Source organism: Halictus rubicundus, chromosome 1 (assembly GCF_050948215.1).
Source record: "Halictus rubicundus isolate RS-2024b chromosome 1, iyHalRubi1_principal, whole genome shotgun sequence".
In the NCBI taxonomy this organism is placed as follows: Eukaryota; Metazoa; Arthropoda; class Insecta; order Hymenoptera; family Halictidae; genus Halictus; species Halictus rubicundus.
This window is the reverse complement of record NC_135149.1, coordinates 21087315-21101058: the sequence shown is the minus strand read 5'-3', so window position 1 is coordinate 21101058 and position 13744 is coordinate 21087315. Positions and strand designations below refer to the sequence as shown.

At 53.8% G+C, this 13744-nt stretch overlaps 1 protein-coding gene across 17 annotated transcripts in view; it reads left to right on the top strand.

Annotated features, from left to right (window-relative positions):
• Positions 1-13744, top strand: part of Eph (Eph receptor tyrosine kinase) — a 141099-nt gene that overhangs the window by 44111 nt on the left and 83244 nt on the right. For all 17 annotated transcript variants that reach the window (XM_076793074.1, XM_076793065.1, XM_076793142.1 and 14 more), the window contains one exon: positions 6013-7084. In XM_076793074.1, coding sequence (XP_076649189.1) covers positions 6955-7084 — 130 coding nt within the window. In that variant the 5' untranslated portion in view covers positions 6013-6954. The remainder of the gene's footprint in view (positions 1-6012; positions 7085-13744) is intronic.

Genomic DNA, 13744 nt, shown 5'->3' with positions numbered 1-13744 from the left:
TGTCGGAACACGACGGGGTCGGTGGACAGAATTCTGGGAAAACGCGAAGCGCGTTTTTTTTTTATACCCGACGACGCGCATTTGACATCCGGGATTATCGCGACAGTGGTCTCGACTTTATTACGAGGCGCTGAAAATAATTTAAAACCGTGTTTATTTTTCTCGAGTCTTACGAACTCTCGCGAATCGTGTTCATCTCAAAACAGGGCTCCGGTTAATTCGCCTCGTAAATCCAAGCACGAATTCCCTCGTTCTCCATGGTTATTGCGCTTCCGTCGCGGTGGGCTTGAACTCATCGGAAACGTAACTCGTCCCGGCGGATGTCTTTTGCGAGCCATTTGACACCCGAGATTATCGCGTCAATAGCGCGATAGAAGTGGTGCAGAAGCTTGTTTATTTTTTCGGATTTTTACAAACCGTTCTTGTCTCGAAACGGAGCTAAAAATGACAGAAAATCATTTTCTGTAAATTCAACTATCTAAAAATGCAAAAATTTGTCAGTTCAGACGTTCTTCGAACGGACTTTTGGCCACCTTTTAGATACAAATAGTCGGCAGTGTATCAGTTTCTTGGGTTCTCGGTGGTTATTCCGCTTCCGTTGACGATCGCCTCGGGTTCATCGGAAAGGGAATTTGTCCCGCAGACGTCTTTTGCGGTCCGTGTCTCGCGACATCGAGCCCCGATAGACAAAGAAAGGGATTCGAGCGGAGAAAAGTACGGGGCTGGAACGAGAAGCGAGACGCGACGCGGCGCCCGAAGAGTTTCGGGAAAATAAAAGTGAGCGTCCTCGTCGAGAGTGGCGATCGTCCGAGGTATAATAATTTCGGGGAACTTTCCGGCCCCGGTCCCCTCGGCAGCAGCTCTCTGCCCGGTCCTCTACCCCACCGTTTCGCTCTATATATTTTTTCTTCCTCGTCTCCGGGGTGTACGTCTTCCCTTTGTTACGTTTACGAGCCTCCTCGGATCCGGAGTAAAAACCTCCACCCTATGCCACGCTTCCACCCACCCACACCCCTGTTCTCCTGCTTCGGCTGGTTTTTTCTCTGTCGGTTCGTCCCTCTCGTTTTCTAGCGAGCGAGCGAGCGAGCGAGCGGAGCGCAGCCGTGAAATAAATCCGTATATTCCGGAGGGTCTTAAATTCAACCGGAAATAGAATTTGTCCCGAGGCGGTCACGGAAGGCAATGGCGCGAGGCGAGAAACGAAAGAAGAAGAAGAAGCTGGCGCGAAGGAAAAAGCTCCGGGATGCATCGAGAGAATCCGTAATGTCGCGGCGAACCAACGAGCACACCGTCAGGGAACGGAACACGGGGTGAAAAGGGGGTGGGGGGTGAAAAGGGGTGAGTTTTCCACGTGTTGGCGTTCTCCGAGGAGGATCGTCGCGGATGGTGAGAAACGAGCGAGCCGGTGCCCGGGGTGGGGAGAATTTAATTTTCTCGAAGGAAAACGAAAACAAACCCGCCGCCGCCTGATTTACGATCGGGATCGAAATGTTAAAATATTCGCGTTGTATTTTACGACGGAGCGCCACGGCTGGTAGCATGGCGCGCTCACTCGTGGAGCGAACGGTTGCTGGCCCGGAATGTTCTCGTGGCACGGAACGAGGAACGAACGACGAGGTTTTCGGGTTGTATTAAAATTTTAAATATCGAAGTTATATCTCGGCCGCGCGCGATCCAGCCTGGCAAGGTTCAAAGGACGTTTTATAATGCTCTCGCCCTGTGGACGGGAAGAAGAAGTAGTGCTCGTTAGAGGCAGCGGCAGCGACGGCGGCGGCGGCGGCGAACGTTGTGTAACCTCGGTTGCACCTGTTCGAGTACTATTAGAGACGGCTTAAAATTTTCACGAGCCTCTCGAGGCCGGTCCTCTCCTCACGGCCGCTTCGGCCCGCTCCTACGGTTGCCGAAATCTGCAATTTGGCGGGATCCATCGTAAGCAGGTACTTGGAAAAGAAAGTCTACGCCGGAAGAGAATGGAAAAAGAACGAGGCCTTTGCACGCTGAAGAAGGTGGCCAACCACCTTCTGAGTGGGCGACCCGCTTCCAGACGATCCTCATCGTGTTTACATCTGCACCGAAGGAAGCAAAAGTAACCGTGAGGCGGGCGAAAGGGGGGCGGTGAAAAATGAGGGAAAAAATGGGAAATCGTGGCTTATCAAAGGAGGCTAGATACCCAGGGGGTGGGTCCCACCCCCTGTCAGGCTCCTCGAGCTCTCGTCTCTTCGTCTTTTTCTCTTTCCCTCTCTCTCTCTCACTCTCTCGAGACGCGAGGCTGTTTTCGGCAATTGCTACCGGGTCTTGTCAAAAAGTTGAAAGAGAGAGGCCCGGTGAAAAGAGGCACTACGGATTTCTAGACCGGTCGAGTCACTGGAGGATGAGAAAGCGGAGGAGAAGAGAGAGAAGGACGAGAGCGAGAAAAGAAGGGCGGAGAACCAGCGAGATAGAGAAAGAGTGAGTGGGAGAGAGAGGGAGAGAACGGTTTCGGGGGTGGCCGGAAGGAGACGAAGAAGATCGGTGGCAGGCGGAAGGGGTGGGCGGGGGTGGAGGGGTAGGAGGACATCTTAAATTTTTTACGAGACCACTCGTGAGCAATGGCAACGGAAGAAGGCAAGCACCATAGACCTAGGAGGCGCTGCGCGCCGACCGGCAGCATTTCACTGAAGTCTGCAATTTCGCGGATGCATCTTGGCTGGTCTGGCTAGAGCAGGAGAACGCGAGGGAAGGAGAGGAAGGTCTTTGCCCGCTTTAGAAGAACTCCTAAAGCGCGCCTTCCACCCCTTTCTCCCTCGGTCCACCTTTCCACTCTACTATATTTTGGTACTCTAGAATTTCGTGCTTCCTTCAGCCCTCTGCCCGGACCTCCCCTCCTCGTCTTCGAACCCTTCACCTCTCGTACACGAAGCCCTCTATCTCTTCCCTTCCCCACCCATCTGTTCTTCTATTCCCATCCCCTCTCTCTCCCTCCTACTTTCTCTCTTTCTCTCTTTCTGCGCCTCGTCTTCCCTTCTCTTCTCCCTTGTTCGTCTCTTTTCGTCGAAGAATGGCGAGACGTCGGCCAGACCCTGCGGCCTACCGGAGCAAAAGAGATCGACCAGAAGCTTGGTCGAAAGAAGACGATGGATGCTCTCTCTCTCCCCCTCTCTCTCTCTCCCTCTCTTCCTCTCTCGCACCTCGACCCTCTCTTCGTCCCGTGTTCCCGGTCTCTCTTCCTCGCGCGCTCTGTCTCGCGGTTCTATGTATGCCCGAGAGGGAACGGAGAGAGAGCGAGAGAGAGGAAGAGAGACGGATAAACGCATGGTATTGATCCTAAAACCCCTTGCTCCTCATCCCATCCCACCACCTAGCATCCCTTCCACCGCGCCAACGATCCCCAAAGTTGCGTTCGGTCTCTCTCTCCCTCTCTCTCTCTCTCTCTCTCTTCCTCCTCTCTTTCTTCTCGCTTTCGGCATTTCCCCCTTTTAGACTCGGGCTAGATGACTGGTCGAGCGACTATCTCGCCAAGCTTAGATGCATGCCTCGTGTGTGATACGAGTCGACCTTGAACTTGGAATTAGTCCCGGCCACGTATCCGCGCCACGCTTTTGTTTCCGCGCACTCTTTCCTTCGCTCCACCTCCTACACCTGCGCGAAAATTTTCCTACCACACTCTCGATTTCTGCCTTACACCGAAATAATCGACGTCGGACCGTGAGAAAGGCGAACGACGTAATCCTGTCGACCCTGCGGAAGCCATTGTACTGTTCTCGTGCGGCTCGTGCGGTTTATTAAACTTTCCGCGGGCTTATTAACCGCGAATTGATTCCAATTGCAACATTAAATCGATCGTCAAGAAATCATTGATTATTTGACTGCGGGTTTCACGCGTTTATGACAAAAATTGGTAGATGAAAAGCAAAACAGTACGAACATTTAGAGTATAAACATACTGTTGTATCGTTACTAATTCACTAAAATCATTGAAACGAGCAACAAACGCCTATGCAGCTTTACCCTGCAATTAGTGCAGATAATTTTTCTTTTGCTCAAAAAGCGCAGTCTATTGATTATTATCAGTTACCATCATTTTGCATTGAAAATAGGAAACTAGCTGTGCGGATTTCGTACCGCGAACCTTCTTAAAATTGTGATAGATACTAGATTCACTTTCAGCTGAATTCCGACGGAACGAAGTCTTTCACTCATGTTGACCACTTCTAGTAATGTACACATGTTCCTCTCAAGGTCCGCGTTCTTCGAGTAATCGCTGAAGCGACTGATTATTTTGCTCGGAACTAACATATAAAAGGAACAGTAGTACAAATAAACTTCGAGCGATAACAAGGGGGCCGGAAGACGTTCGCGTAACCGTTTGGTTTAGGGTCATGCCGGACCCGATCCGGTGGGCGAGGGTTAACCATCGGCAAGGATCGTGAAAGGGCGAGCTGCCGGAATGATCGATACGCATCGAGTGACGCGCGGAAGCGATCGGCAGCGTTGAAAGACCGAAAGAACCGGTGGAGCGAAGACGCAGAGGAGGCCCTCTCGGCCGTTTACGATCGGCGAACACGCAGAGTGCGAAGCGGAGAGGGCCGTCCATCTGCCTCGCAGCGCGTCATTTGGCACGCTCCGAGGAATATCCGGAGAAACAATGATGCCTGCCGAGTCATCGGGTTTAACAGTACAGGTGCCAAACGGTCGTGGATCGCGGCGGTGGTTAACGGCCGGGCAGCAGCCAGTCGACCGAGGTCCGAGCCAATATTCGCCGGTTGATTATCATGAACCGCGCGACTCGGCTCGGCGACGGAAACGTTCGATTGTGCTGCGGGCCGTTATGGGGGGATGGTGGGGTGGACGAGAACGATCGTTCGCGTTCTCGCCACAAAAGAAGCTCGTTTCCACTCGATGAATCTCGGTGTACGAGGTCCCGGCACGAGGGGCACGAGTTTATTCGAGTTTATTCGCAGCGGACCGAGGCGAGGGTGGCGCGGAGAAAGAAAGAGAAAGAGAAAGAGAGAGAGAGAGAGAGAGAGAGAGTAGAGACTTGGTTCGCAGCGGCCCGATGAAAGTAAACCACTCGGCAAAAGCCGCGCAAAGGCGTCTTCAAAGTTTCCCGTTCGGCTGCCGGTTTAACTTGATCGGAACCGCTGGCCGCGCGCGCCGTACAGCCGCGAGAGCAGCCCGTGTCCTTCTTAACCTTCGCGAGCGAAAGTTCCTCGACGATAGATCCCGCGCGGCATTCAGAGTCCCGGAATTATGAAACCTTGTTCGCCGCCGGTTATATTTATATTTGCCGGCTTGCATTCGTAAACAGCTGCGCGCCCTTATCTTCCGCGTACAGAAATTCGTCGAGAAAGAAAGAGAGAGAGAGAGAGAGAGAGAGAGAGACCAACCCCGGTAAAGAACGGGGTGAGCAAAGAGCAAATGAGCATTTATATCCTCCTTTCCCGCGGATATAAATAAATAGCCGCTCGAAGTAGGTTCTCCACAGTAGCGTTCATGCGCGCTCGCAACTTTTCCCTCCGGTTTCCCTGCTCGTATTGTGTCCGGCAAAAAATGGTGAATCATGGTGGCCGTTCGCCGGGCACGCTTCATAAATCCCGGAAGTTTCGGCGAACCGCGAGAGAGCATGCGCGCGCGTGCTCGGACCATTTAATGCGTCCAAAGTTCGAGACAAAGGGTCGCGTGTACGCGGGCTAGTTCTCGCGCATGGGGTTTGGATTGGTGAATACATACACACACACACACACAGCCGAAACCGCTGCTGGTTTTCGGTTGGTTCCAGCGTGTCTACCGATCGAGTCGCGAAACACGAGCCAAAAAACGACCTCGCCGTTGTTTCCATTTAGGGATGTCATTAGAGGCGGTTCGGTAATCCGCGCGCGCGAAACGGGATGGAACTAGCGAGTCGCCGGTCTATTCGGCTGGCAACGCGCGCGTGGGCTGTTGGGAGGGGTGGCGAAACGGTGTGGGAACCATCGAATGGGGAAGGATATTTCGCGGATTTTAATTAATGCGGTTCATCTTTGTTTCTTTCAGACGAGGCAGCCGGCGGAGTCGCGCGTCTGCGAGAAATTCAGGCTTCGACGGAGGTGCGGGAGGAAACGGCAGTGGCAGCAGCAGCAGCAGCAGCAGCACCCCCCCTGTTGAAAGAGTGAAAAGAGGGAAAGAGAGAGTGAGAGGGAGGAAATGCGACGAATCTCGGTTCGTCATTAAGGGAGAAGCAGCAACCCTTTGTAGGTGAAACGTCGGGGGAAAAATCGAACTTGTTTCCGACAGGCTTGTGTGTGTGTGCATCGTCGTCGCCCGACTGTTTCCGGTTACAGCGACGCGTCGCCCTTCCTCCCCCGAGAGTCGATGCAAAACGAGGACCGAACCGGAGCCTAATCACTCGTCCTTGACAGACAACGAACCTTTTTTTCCGTGGGCGAAACGCCGGCCTAATCGATGTTAAATGGCATAAGGTCGATCGGTAAACGAGACCGTTTTCCACGACCGGAGGATAAAAACAGTGTCTGTTCTCCGTCCTCTGCGATCCGTCTCCTCCACCCTGCCTAGACCCGAGGACTCGTAGAGCGACAAGCAAGAGAGAGAGAGAGAGAGAGAGAGAAAGGGGTTTGGCCAGGCTTGTTGTCGAGGAGAGAAAAAGAGTGAGAGAAAAGCAGAGAGCCAGGCAACTATTCTAGGGGGCAAGAAAAGCGCCGTTGGGTCTCCGGCGCTTCCGGAAGGGTCTCGCGACCTGGAGCAGGAGCAGGAAGAAGAGGAAGTGGCAGGAGGAGGAGGAGGCGGTGGTAGCGTTGAAGCTGGAGGAGTCGGGAAGCGACGAGGGTGGTTGCGCGTCGTCGTCGTCGCGTGACGTGCGGAAAGAGCAGACGAACCGTGGAGGAGGCATGAGGAGGAGAGAGTGACGACGCTGCCGGTGCTGCAGCCTCGCACAGATCGTGAGAGGACCGGCGGCCCCACGGTGGGGCTGCGATAAGAATGGCCCCCTTCAATATGGCGGGCGTAGCAGGCCTTCTAGCCACCTGCGCCGCCGCTGCTGCTTCCGCTGCCCACCTTCTGCCGTTGCTGCTGTTGCTGATCTGCCCGCGAGGGACCCACGCCGAACAAGGTAAGACCCTCCATCCTCTTCTTTCACCCTACAGCTTCATTCAAAATCGGGCCGCCGAATCTTGGCTCGCTTGCTGTCCAATCGCTGTTCTTCTCTTTTCGGAAACGTGGCCAGTCACGATGTCAATTGGATACATGGTCTACAGTGCACTGATAGCTCCCAGAAGCTTTTATCTTGGAGCCACATCAAGCTCTCGATATCCATCGTCGTTGAAGTAATTCAATTTCAGAACAATTATCGGAACGGTGACAATACCAAGGAGAAAGTAGTACCCTCTGCTTCAACCCAAACACTTCCATTATTATCGCGTTAACTGCCGAACAATCATCCCCAAAAAATCCAACGAAATCAAAGCAAATTGTTACAATAAAAACTGCAGAGTTGAATATTAGTACAGTGATTGCTTCTTGTACTCTTCTAGATTGTACAAGTGGTAATGAAGTTCGATTCAAGCAACTTCGACCAAAAATAATTGTTAAAGGTGAGGAACTGTGTCATCCATATATGACCGACATGGCATTCAACGTGTTAAAGAATAAGCCCCTGTGATCGTTTGTCGCAGAGCTCCGTTATAAACGTGCGCTTAGTCGCGCGACATTAACGGAAGAGTGTCTACTTGTTCTTTCTGTGGGGAGTGGGTGTGGCCTGCCTTCGGTGGGCGTGGCTTAGTTGCCCTCGACGCTTTCACGGAGCCAGAACAGCGCTCCGCAGGGCAGTTCTAGCAGTGTAACAGCGCTATACGGCAGTTCCCTGCAATCTCGTGTTTTCTTTCAAGCCTATCGAGACACGCCTCGGATATGTCCCCTCTGATTTCAATAAAATTTAGCTCGACGAGTCTGTGTCTGTAATTATTGTAGATACCGATCCATCAATCATCCGGACATATTTCGTTGAAATCAAAGAGGGCCAGTTTCGTCGCAGTCCCGGCAAGACCATGCTGTGCTCTCGCCGCGCCAATTATAGACGTTGGCGAGACACTTCCGGTAGATCGAGAGGATAGCCGACGGTGTTCGCGTTGGATCGAGCTGTACAGGTTGCGCCACGCTCTCTATCCAGGGATCATCAACCGAGATGATAGTCCCGGACGACACCTCGGGACACGATACACCGATGCGATTGCAACTTCCTTCTGTATACTTAGCCAGATGCATCGATTAAGTCGTACGCGCGCAACCAGACGTACCCCGGGACTATTCCGCTTGGAAAGTCTCTCAGGATAGACGGGCTGGGCTCTCTGCGCGCAGCAGCGTTTCCAGTTGTTCCGCGGGCGACGTAATTGCTAGCCTCGCCGAGAGAACTAGTTCCTACGCTTCCGAGATACGTCCCCTATTTCTTCCAGCCGATCCGAGACGAGCCCCGATAGATTTGCTCGATATCGCTGGATCTGCCGTAAATAACTTAATTAGCGTTGCGCGGACGAGTTTTACCGTTCGGACCGATTGCACGCGGTGGGCCAGAGTCGTAAAAGGCTGGGCAAAATTCATAGTTAAATATACGTTGTCAATCGTACGCTGAACGGTCTTAGAGGAAGTGGAATTTAATTCTGGAATTGCTAGAATATGAAAGATAATACAACGTAATATACAATGAAAAAATACATATGAATGATGATACAGGGAAAGAAATCACAGTAGAATACGATTTTAAGAGTCGGACCCGCGACGAAGAAGATTGCCTGCGTGAATTACAAGGAAGGAGACGTATATAAACATTGAATCCTTCTGAAAACAATGCAACACTAAATTCATCTAACGTTCCTTCTATTTTGTGTCTCTACTAATTTTTCCTATAAATGTATATAATCCGCAATCTGTTGACGACTGATACGTTCTTCCAAGAGAGTATCTACTGTGCGCTGTTTATTTAACAGATGCGATCGGGTACAACGTTATCGTGCCCGGTGCAGCGTATCTCAATCGAGTAGGAGCTCACGAACGGACCTAATTTCAACTTGTTCCACGACACGGCTATTTTATGGAAACGGCACGTCGCGGCGAGGCGCGGCGCGGCGCGCGGGTTCAGCGGCTCGAATCTCGAAGTTAGCACCGCGCGACGATCGTTAAATATTGCTCTCGGGGACGGTTGTTGCTTGTTCGATCGGAATTGGCCTCGGCCTCGGTACCGAGTCGGCGCGCGTTTTAGAAACGCGATTATCCCCCGGCTGCTAACGCAATGATCCCGAGATATTGCTGTGTATCGTTGAGATTAGCCAGGGGTTTCCGTGTGTTTGCCGACTCGCGCGCGCTCGCACGCTCGCTCGCTCGCGCGGAGGAATCGATATGCATCGATATGCAGGTTCGGCGTGCTCCCTGCTTCATCGAAGATGCAGGGAATCAAGCTCCGCCGAGGGAAACTCGGTCGATGTTAGCCAAGACTATATAGAACCCTCGAACGTACGCGACTTAATCGGTATTCTCGTAGCCTAGTGCGGCGATATTTGCCGAGAACTCGATCTGTACTCTGTCGAATATTTACTCGTCCCGAGAAAACTCGCCTGGAGAGAATTTCTCTTGGCGGTGGCTGGCTCCGAGGGAGCTGACTCCGAACTCTCTGTCTCTTCTCCCTCTTTCTCTCTCTTCTTCTTCGATCGTTTCACGGCGAACGGGACAGACGAAGAAAGAATACATACAGAGATATCGTTCGGCTCGCGAACGCGCGCCGATAGGGGACCAAAGGGCTCGTACTTACGGCGGTACACGGATTTTTTAGCATCGTCGATTCAGCAGCCAGGGCTCCTTCCACGGTACAGGTTGTCTCCGTGATCGCTTTTTAACGATCGGACCGCGTGGACGACGGATGTGTCATGGTCTATAACCGCAAGAGGAGAGCCGGAGATTTATTCGAGCGATGGGAAGAATGGGGCTTTCTCTCTCTATCTCCCTCTCCCTCTCACGTGGTTGGCTTTAAACCCCGAGTTCCTACGGTGATCGTCTTCTCGGACGAGCTACCCGGAACGTTTTCCATATTTATGCCGAAAAGAAGATCCCTGGCGCCCCGGGGTCCGGGATAGAGGGGTCCGTCCGTCTCCGCCAACCCCTTCATCCCTCTTCGGGCCGGTGGAATAACGATAATTTCGTAATGTGGGCCAATCTTCCGAATTGCGGGATCGTTCGAGGTGTGCCGGTAGTTAGTGCCGCGGCATTAAAAGGGGATCATTTCGGCGCGCGTTCTCCGGACGGAAAGGAAAGAAGGCTAGGGTCGGCTGCGAGGTGGGGGGGGGGGGATACTCAGAGCGAGATAGAGCGACGCCTCCCCGAAATTGACCGGCAAACTCAGCGGGGCCTGTTTACTCTACGTGAGCCGATTTCTAGATGAACGGTGTTTCTCCTGGTGGTTGCGCGGACGCGATATAGGCCGGTAGTCGAAGCGAGGCGAGGCGAGGGTGTTCTCGCGTTCCGCCCGTAGATTCTCATCACGGACACTGTTACCATTTTGAAAAACCGAGCGGAGCGATTTCATCAAATTTTAACGGCAATCCAACCCCGTCCGGAAGCTGCCCTCCTTACGAAACGGCTTCGCACTTATCTCGAGATAGTTTCAAGATTTTTTTCGTCAGATTATAGCTGCCGCCTCTCTCTCTCTTTTTCTCTCTCTCTCTCTCTCTCTTTCTCTCTCTTACTCTATCTTAGTCTCTTCCCCATCTCAGACTGCTTGGCTGGTGAATAATCTGCCGGCAAGTTCCTGCACGATGCACACCCCCGGGAGTTTCCTCTGTACGTAACGCGTTTAATGGAACTTCCCAAGGATACGCGTTCCCGGTGGACCGTGTCTGCGCAATAGAGACGGCTAACTCGGTTTCCTTCGACCTGCACGAAACCCGAGCTCCTCGTTACCCTCGCCTATTGGATATCTCGGCTCATGCCTCGCTCTCCTCGACTTCTCCCGTTATATCTCTGAATTTCATTCTTCGACCGGATCCCGACCAGAGAGAGAGAGAGAGGGAGAGAGAGAGAGACTACTCGTATTACCGTATCTGCTGGTGGACTCGTAAACACCGATCCTCCTCGACGATAAACTCTCCGCGGCCGAGGCGAATTTGTCGAGCCAACAGTTTTCTAACCCGGACCCGATCCTCGCTTCCGCTTCGGACGTTTGAAAATTTAAAGCCGTCCAATGGGAACTAGAAGGAGGCGGGGGGATAGAGGGATAGGAGAGAGTTCCCTTTGGACCCCGGAATCGGTTCGATGCGCAAAATCAATTTCTACCAGCGGACAGCAGGACGCGCGCCGAGCAGAGCAGGGCATAGCCGAGCCGAGCAGAGCTGCGCCTGCTGGATATGTGTCTTTGGCTCCTTCACATCGAACAGAGTCGAGCTCCCTTCCTCTCTCTCTCTCCCTCTCTCTCTCCCTCTCTCTCTCTCTCCTCTCCTCGGAGGGTTCGAACGCAATAACACGCCGCTCGAAACTCGATTACTTTCTGGAGCGGCGAGCAGGCTACTATTCGAACCGCCACGGTTCGTTCGGTACGTGGACTCGCTTAGGGCTCGATTACCCTGCGCGCTGCCTCCACCCTCTCGAATCCCTCCTTTCCACGAATTCCCTTTAACCGTGGACCGTAACGAAACCCCCGGCGAAACTGGCGGATCGTCTAATGCGATTTCACGCGACCAAGTGCTCCGTCTGTGTGTACAGCAAATGGGAACAGAAGTCCGACGAATCTCGTTTGCGCCCGTCAATTTCTCGCGATCGCGGAACCTGGCAATTCCTCCTATATCTGCAAGAGGAGAGGTTTCCCAAAGGCGACCAAAGGCGATCGGAAGAAGAAGACGAGAACCGGTGGAGGACGAGAGAAGAGGAAATCGAAGGAAACGCGTCGCGGTCAGGGGTCTGTGTAGACCGAGAGAGAGAGAGAGAGAAAGATCGCGCGACGATCCGGTAAGAGCGGGAGCCGTAGCAGGAGCAGAGAGAAGCAGCACGGGAGAAGTCTCGGGAGCAGGTCGAGAGAGCGATGCCAGGGAGGCAGGCAGGCTTTCCTCTCCCGAGCAAACTCGATTGCCTCCACGAAAAGGCAGAAAGACTCGTTCGGAGGCTGCGGTGGGTTCGAGACTCTCGGCTGCTCGGTTCCACACTCGTTCCTCCCGTCGGGTTCCCTCTTTCTCTGGCGTTCCCCTCGGCCCCGGGTGTCGGTGGTTCTCTCGCTTCGTCCCTGCTGGCTATATCTCCTCGTTTCTCTCTCTTATTCTTAGACCACGGGGCCACGGTGAGTAAGAGACGCGGCAACGCCGCAGGAATGCCCGGCCAGCCCACCGCGTGCATACCTGTACAGCCTACTACTCCAGGTCCAGGCCCCGGTCGTACGAAGCCTGGCAGCATCCTATCGAGCTGACAAGGACGGACTGAAACTTGCCCCCTGCCGGTTGAGCGACGAAGACCTAGTCGGCCGGTCGACCAGCCAGCCAAGCAACCAGCCATCCAGCCATCCAGCCATCCAGCCAGCCAGCCAGCCAGCCAGCCAGCCAGCCAGCCAAGCAGCCAGCCAGGCAGCAGGAACGCCGGAAAGAGAAAGCAAGACGGAGCAAGCACACGGGCCCTCTGGTGCGTGCTGCTGCTGCTGCCGCGCGCGGCTCGCTCGCCGCGACGTGTTTGCGTGCGCTCCGCTGTCTCTTCTCACGGCAGAGAACGCCGTACGTGTGCCCGTTCGTGAGTTCGTGTCCTTTTGTACGCGCCTACGGGTGCGCGATCCCGCGTCCATGCTCGCGGACCGAGCGTGCACCACCGACGGCCGACCAACACCGCGCGCGCTCGGTTCCTCAAACGGCCAGGTGTGTGCGTGCCTCCTCTCTTGTCTGTTGCTTGCTTGCCCGCTTGCTTACCTGGCTGGGCTAGCTGGCTGGCTGGCTGGTTGGTTGGTTGGTTGGTTGGTTGGTTGTGAGTGCGTGCGAGCCTGCGTTCGCGCGAGCAAAAGATCACACGAACGAATGTAGGCTACTCTCTCATTGACCGAGCCCGAGAGAAGTATGGCTCTCGCCGCGCGAGCGAACGAGACGGAGACACTCGCCGCGCACGGAGAGAACGGGACGAGGAGAGAATTCCGACCGATCCCGCCGCCCGCCTTCCGATCGAGACTATTCTCCGCGAGGAAACCGCCGACTGTTCGTTTATCCTCTTCACAGCCGCGATCCTCTCGATCGACTCGGCAGCCGAGAACCGAGCCGAGAGTCGAGCCGACTCGGCCGCCAGGAATTTTCGAAGCGGTACCGCGCCGGTACCGAGGTACAGTTACCTTAATCCCAAAGGGGACCGATTGTATTTCATTCTCGGCTCTCTGTCTTTCGCTTTCTCCCTTCCTCTAGCTCTATATACATCTCTCTCTCTCTCTCTCTCTCTCTCTCTCTCTCTCTCTCTCTCTCTCTCTCGCAGGTCTTTTTCTGACGCGTTTCGCAGTTTCGAACTCGTACGAGTTCCCGCGTCCCGATATTTCCCTGTTCGCTTGTCGCCTGGTTCGGCTCGATTTAAATTTTTCGATATGCCTCGGCCGTCGCCGCGGCGCAATATTCGTTTCTCGCCTCTCGCCACCGGGTCACAAAGGTGCGGTATAACTGGCCCGATTAAAAATCAATATTTCCGCCGGGTGGAAACGACCCGGCCGGATCCGACATAACCGCGTCCTTCGCTTTTTAATGCCAATCTTATTTGGTTTCGGGGCAATAGCCATCAGCTC